The sequence below is a fragment of the Alosa sapidissima genome, chromosome 10 (assembly GCF_018492685.1).
Source record: "Alosa sapidissima isolate fAloSap1 chromosome 10, fAloSap1.pri, whole genome shotgun sequence".
Taxonomy (NCBI): Eukaryota; Metazoa; Chordata; class Actinopteri; order Clupeiformes; family Clupeidae; genus Alosa; species Alosa sapidissima.
The window spans coordinates 20,189,225-20,195,939 of record NC_055966.1 but is presented as its reverse complement, the minus strand read 5'-3'; the positions used below and the strand labels follow the sequence as shown (position 1 = coordinate 20,195,939).

Here is a 6,715-nt window from a genome sequence, read left to right as displayed (position 1 = left end):
AAGTTTAGATTTAGTCATTTAGTAATTTTGCACTACTTCCCATTATGAAGTAAGCAAATCTAACCTCTTAAAATTTTACACCTCATAAATTGCACAGCGAGGTGTAACTAAAAGATGAGAACATGGCAGGGAGAAGAGTTGTTTTTTCATCTGCCTTTGTATGAATCCACTATGAGGCCTTTTTTATTGTTGTGAGGCATGGCATGACAAAGACGTCAGTGGGCAGGTATAGATTGATGTGGCCTTTATTCTGCCACAGTGGATGGAATGCAGGGTACCTTGGAATTGGCCCATTTTAGGGTGCACTGGGAACAAACTTTTTTAAGAGAGTGAACACAACTTTAGAATCTCAAAAAGCAGCATTCAGCATTCTCTTCAGCGTTCTCATAAAAACAGTTACCAGAGCGAAATGCAACAGGGAAGTGACATGCAAAGTGTTCTCGTTTTAAAAGTTTCTGGAAAATGTTTGAACTGTACCAAAAGGTATTAAGACAGTCACGCCTAGACAACATAGCTGTGGAGCCCGGTTAATGTTTCCCAGAATGAGGTACATTCAGCCTAGTCTTGGGAGAAAATGAGGCCAACAACAGAGAAGGTTCACAAAAAATGACATAAAACACGCTGGTGGGCGAAATAGCCAAGCACCCTGTCAAAATATTCTGATAAGAGCTTATTAAACTGGTCACCTCTTGCTCATTTTTTAAGGGCACAGGCAGCACACCCACATATAGACTATGCATTCACATTCTTGTCATTATCTTTTTTTAATCATAGTCTTTCCCCTTTGTATTTAGATGTTAGTGTTGGAGAATACTGCAGTCTTGCCCAATACTCTCCCGTTCCAAAGGCAGCGAGGACCCAAGCCTTTTGACAGACCCCCTTATGCTGCATTCTTCAACCGGCAGGCCACAAAGTTTTGCCGATATAAAAGTGTCAGCAGTGTCTGAGATCATGAGGCATGTTAAAGACGCATGGAGTTTGAGTCTTCAATAGGCTGAGCTACATAAAAAGCATGTTGACATCACCAGCATCCCAGCTGACACTGGTAAAGGCCTGTCCTTTGGTGATGTTATTGCTGTTAAGGTTATTATTCATACATTTTTGTTCAAACCTGAATGATAGAATTAATGCATAGTGTAGAATCTAGTGGGTTCGACAGGTGTGTTTATCTGACCTATTGTATCAAAATTAATGTAAAGATACCAAAGTACATTCTTTTTAAATTACATTATCTCTTTCTTTTCTAGCATTACCTTAACATTACGTTGGCTATTGTTTAATTAATGGCAAGATAATCCAATGGTTTCAATTTTGTAATGTTACAACTGTTGTAGCCTACATAGCTTATGCTTTTATGCTTACATTTGCATATTAAAGCTGCACACGGGCCATTTCAAAGAGTTTACCACAGAAGATCTTTTAGATGGCTCCGTTTCCATGTTTTCTATTCTAAAATGAATACAGACGACCTGATATAGGACAGGGTGTCATTTCCCCAATCATCACACTCGTAATCCATGCATAGCCTACATGATTGGGGGCACTACCGTTTCGGTATGATTGCTCACCAAAGCCTTCACGCACATTATTCTGATCACACATCATCTCACATCTGATGTTACGCATGTATATTTAAGGCTACTGACGAGTCACCCAGATAGTCCAGAAGGCATGAACACTTTTGTGTTTTGTTTTGAGACTGACACTTTGAAATTGTGCGTTTTTTCCTGCAGTCGTCGCCTAATCAGTGTGATGTGTGACACTGAGATTGACAACGAAAAACATCGCCCATGTGGAGATTAGCGTATAAAACGGTTAGCTCACAGAAGCTCAGGAAATATTTAAAGCTCAAATTCTAGACAACTGGCTGATGTGACAATTGGACAACTGGAAATATTTAAAGCTCAAATTCTAGACAACTGGCTGATGTGACAACTGGACGAAATACCAGCCAGCAGAGATTTGCGACATACAGAATAGCCTACCTATTTGAAGACAAAACGCGCAGTGTTTTTCCTCACAAAAGATCAAATAATTGTGACGTCATCTGGCATGGAGCGTCCTCATCTAACGTCATATATGATATGGGCCTGTAGGTTTAGGCCTATGTCTGTGCTCATTGTCCAAAAGGGATGACTTCAGGTAAATAAATGACCATTATAGTTATTTATGTTTATTGCCATTATATGGTTATTTTTGACAAATGTGTGAAAATGCTTAAGAATTGCTATCAACAGCTATCAATGTTCTCTCCTCAGCATCAGACAATGATGAACCTCACAAAGGTCAGAAAAGCAGTCGGGGTAAGAGGAAGAGGTCTCAGAACTCTAGGCCATCGATGCGGAGGCTGGCGCTAAGATGCAGCTCCAGCTGCAGCTCCACCACTCACTCCCAGGCCAGGTCCCCTGGTGGCGCACGGCTCACCCCCCAGACCCTCTATGAAGGAGCCCTGAGAAGAATGCAGAGATGCCCAGCCATGCCGTCCAAGATGGAGGGGCAGAGATACCGCCTCAGGAGGAGTCAGCCCGCTGACCTGGCTCAATCACTGGCTGAAGCCCTTACGCCTAAGCCCTGTCCGGGAGATGAGATGCCAGGGCCTTCGAAGAGGATCGTCCCCCTAAAAGATGAGCACCGTCCAAAAAAGAGGAGGAAGTCTGCTAGGCCCCAGCAGTCCTCTGAGCAGCCTGAAAGTACAGAATCCTCTGAGCCTGTCAGACCTGCCAAAGCCCCGCGCAAAGGTTGTCATGCATGTCAAAATTTTAACTAGAAATATTACAGAGGATGGACTGGTAGTATTAAAGGCAATGCCTGATAAAATGTTAGAGCTTAATAGAAACCTTTGTTACTTAATGCAATGTTTAAATTCATGTTGCTCACACAATGGAACTAATTGCATGTCATATCAAAATTTCATGTCTAAAATTTGTGTGCACTACTTAATTAAGGCTGCTGGAAATTTCCCATAATTCTTTGCTGGATAATAAAACAAAACAACTGTTCTGCCAATGTATCACAAGATAATTATCTATGACTGGACTAAATTACAATATTATTTTCTCAGCACGCTTGGAGCGGCTTTATCAGAAGGGACCATTACTAGGGAAAGGTGGGTATGGGTCTGTTTTCAGTGGAGTGCGAAAGTCCGACGGATTACCGGTAAGAGTAGTTCAACTAATATCCTCACACAGCCCCTTCCACCCACCTTCAGCAGGGACATCCTTTCTCCTGACGGGCCACAGTCCATGCTGTGGACTCAAACAGTGCATAACCGTGTCTGCAAAGGATTTTTGAATTTTGTTCCTTGCATCAACCAGGGAAGGATTAGTCATACCTACCTAAGCAGCACTGATAGCAGAGCTCCTTAATAGGACTTAGAGAATGTGGAACCATGTATGTTCTATTCAAAGAAACTTCTGGTGTGTTTCCTTCGAAATTCTGCAAAAAGTTGGAAAGTTTTGATTTTTTGGATTTTTTTACTCACAATTATAGTTCAGGCACAGTCTCAATTATTCTAATAGGTTGCAGGTTTCGACTCTATAGAAATAATGATTCATTATAAGCATCGTAATCTGAGCTTTTTCTCATGTCAGGTGGCTATTAAGTTTGTGTCCAAACTCCAAGCCGAGGAAGAGATAGAGCTTGTGAGTACGTCCTCCATCACACAATATTTGAAATCTGTTTAGTTATGTACATACCAACCTACAGTGTTTTTCTGTGTTTCTCTACCACTTATTTTTCTTCTCTTGTCCTCTCATGTCCATGGTCTCCGGTCCCCCTGTCCCCTCCTCAGCCCGAATTTGAGGGTCCTCTTCCCCTGGAGGTGGCCTTGATGAAGCGCGTCTGTGCGGTGCCCGAGAGCGCCCACATCCTCCACATGCTGGACTGGTTCAACCTGCAGACCCAGTACGCCCTGGTGCTGGAGCGGGCCGAGCCCTGCCAGGACCTCCTGGCCTTCTGCCTGGACAGAGGTGGCCGTGTGGACGAGGGCCTGGCCCGCCAGGTGATGACGCAACTGGTCGGCGCCCTGATCCACTGCACTTGCTGTGGCGTTCTCCACCGAGACGTCAAGCCGGAGAACATCCTGATCCACACAGACACGCATGCCATCAAGTTGTTTGACTTTGGTTGCGGAGACCTATGGAAGAGCACTGCCTACAAGGAGTTTGCAGGTCAGAGGGAGTGACTTTAAAGCATTTAAAGTCACTTAAAGCATCTTTTAATATCTCTTTGCTTCTGAAAATGTCATGTTTTGAAATGTCTACTCACAATAACCTGTAGTGTAGTCTTTTCATGTCTTGATGTGGAGATAAATTGACATTTACACCTCTCGAATACTGATAAACCTGATTTCTCTGAAGCTAGAAATCTGTTCTAACTATCTTGCACTGTAGCACTGTAGCATTACAAAGAGATGTGCTACTTCTTCATGTTTGCCTGGTAATAAGGCAAGGCAAGTTTATTTAGATAGCGCATTTTAAACAAAGACATAATTCAATGCGCTTTACATAAACAAAAGCAGAGAATAGTAAATAACAGTAAATAAAGGCTTAAAAGGGCAAATCCCAACAAGGGAAAATGTAGATGTTTGTTTTTCCTCATCCATATGTTTCTCCCTCTGCAGGCACTTTGGATTACATTCCTCCAGAGTGGTTCCTCCGGGGGAAATACCATGCTGGCCCTGCCACGGTCTGGTCTGTCGGCGTGACCCTGTACAGCATTCTCTCCGGTTTCCTCCCCTTCGGTAGCCCCAGGCAGATCATTAAGGGTAGACTGAGGTTGGACGATGACTTGTCTCAAGGTGAGGCGAATGACACATACAGCATTTTCCAGGAAATGCTGTCCTCTGAATGGGCTCCCCAGACACTGGGCAGACATTGTTGTTTACACTGTTTATTTTTGCTGTTGTTTCAAAGTGCCACTTAATACAAACATGCTTTTTATTTTGGTTTCCATAAAACAACAGCAGGGATTTAATTTCATATCTCTCTGTGTTCTTTTGTGTTGTCAATGTAAGACACTTTCCGGCAAAGCACTGATTAATAGATAGTGATTTCACTGAACAAAGCAAAGCACTGATTAATAGATAGTCCCATCTCACTGGGGCTGTCCACTCATGATAAGATACAGCAGGCAGCTCATGTGGAGCATATTTCTTGTGGATCAAAATGATTTTGAATGGATTTCAGATGTTCTCACTGCAGTATTCATTTTGAATCCATCCTCTCTCTCTCTCTCTCTCTCTCTCTCTCTCTCTCTCTCTGTGTGTGTGTGTGCGTGTATTTCTTTGTGTGTGTGTCTTTCTCTCCCCCTTTCTCTCTCTCCCTCTCTCTCTCTGTATGTCTCTCTTTCTCTCTGTATATGTGTGTATGTGTGTGTGTGTGTGTGTGTATGTGTGTGTGTGTGTACTGTATGTGGGCAGAGTGCCGTGACCTGATCTGCTGGTGTTTGAGTCCAAAGGCAACGGACCGGCCCACTCTGGAGCAGATCCAGCTCCACCCCTGGCTCCAGTAGAGGAGTCCTGCAGCCTCAGGTCAGCAGGAGTCCCAGACAGTCACTTTAACCATCACCATCACCAGTTGGTCATCTGGCATGGCTGTGCTAAAGACATTTGGCAAAGTATAACTATAAGAGAGAACTTGCAAAACTCAGAGAAACTTGGGGGAAAAAAGTGATTACCAGTCCTTTGACAGAGTTTCAAATGTTTTGGGTGTTTAACTGATATAAGATCATGAACATGATTGACAGCTGCAAAAAGCACACCTAAAATGTTTCCTACCCTATGATTATCTTATAGCAGAGTACTTATAATGCACTTGCCAAATGAAACCCTGCCATTTTAAAGCTCCTGCATGGCTCTTCCTCTGCTCTTAGATTGGATTCATTTGTGCCCCCATCTTGTCTGAGTAAAGCCGGAGACAGTTCATCTACCTGTTCTAAAGAATCTTAAAGCTTTGAACAAGAACTTCTATTGAGAGAGAAAAATGGATCTAAAGTGAAGATAAGGAAACCAATTGAGGAGTCCATGCTGGGAGTACCCAGGTGAAAATTACTCTACTGATTCTGGCTGTGTCTGAGGTATGAAAAAAAAAATAAATGAACAAAAAAAAGGAGGATAGTGATAAGGTGTGATTTAAAAGAGGACACCTAGCATCCTTTGATCTGCACCGGTTGGCCATCCTTAAATCTCTTTGAGGTAAATTGGAGCTCTCTCTCTCTCTCTCTCTCTATCTCTCTCTCTCTCTCTCAACCCTCAATGATCTCATGTTTTGAAGTCCACATCAGTCTTTCTTTCTCTTAGCTTTTCAAAAATAGATATTAGGAGCGGGTAACTCCAGCTAAATCACTTATGCAAAAAAAAGCACACTGTGCTTATACTGTGTGAAACTCTAATTGCTGACACATTCAGCCTTCTACAATAACCAGTAATGCTGGGGCTCACTACTTTTCCCTCCGAATCCAGCAATAGCTCAAAGTAGCGTCCAAACGCAGACAGCAGACAGGCATTTGCTCTGGCTTCATTCACAAGTGGGTCTCAGTTCTTTTGTTTCAGAAAAATGCCTCTCAGCCTCCCAGCCACACCTCCCCACTTCAATTATAAGCCTGACACAGGCTGCCCTGCTTCCACATATCAGTCCACCTGCTTTAATATTTGATTAATCTTCTGTTACTATTTTATAATTTGCTTCCCAGCAGTTCACATGTTAACTGAGGACTG

General features: G+C 42.9%; 1 protein-coding gene across 1 annotated transcript; it reads left to right on the top strand.

Annotated features, from left to right (window-relative positions):
- Positions 1 to 1,991: 1,991 nt before the first annotated feature.
- Positions 1,992 to 6,106, top strand: LOC121719974 (serine/threonine-protein kinase pim-1-like). Its single transcript, XM_042105791.1, has 8 exons — positions 1,992 to 2,142; positions 2,259 to 2,738; positions 3,062 to 3,156; positions 3,591 to 3,641; positions 3,791 to 4,169; positions 4,622 to 4,798; positions 5,420 to 5,530; positions 5,872 to 6,106. The coding sequence occupies exons 1-7, from the start codon at positions 2,133 to 2,135 to the stop codon at positions 5,509 to 5,511; spliced, it is 1,284 nt and encodes a 427-aa protein (XP_041961725.1). The 5' UTR covers positions 1,992 to 2,132; the 3' UTR covers positions 5,512 to 5,530; positions 5,872 to 6,106.
- The last annotated feature ends 609 nt before the right edge of the window (positions 6,107 to 6,715 follow it).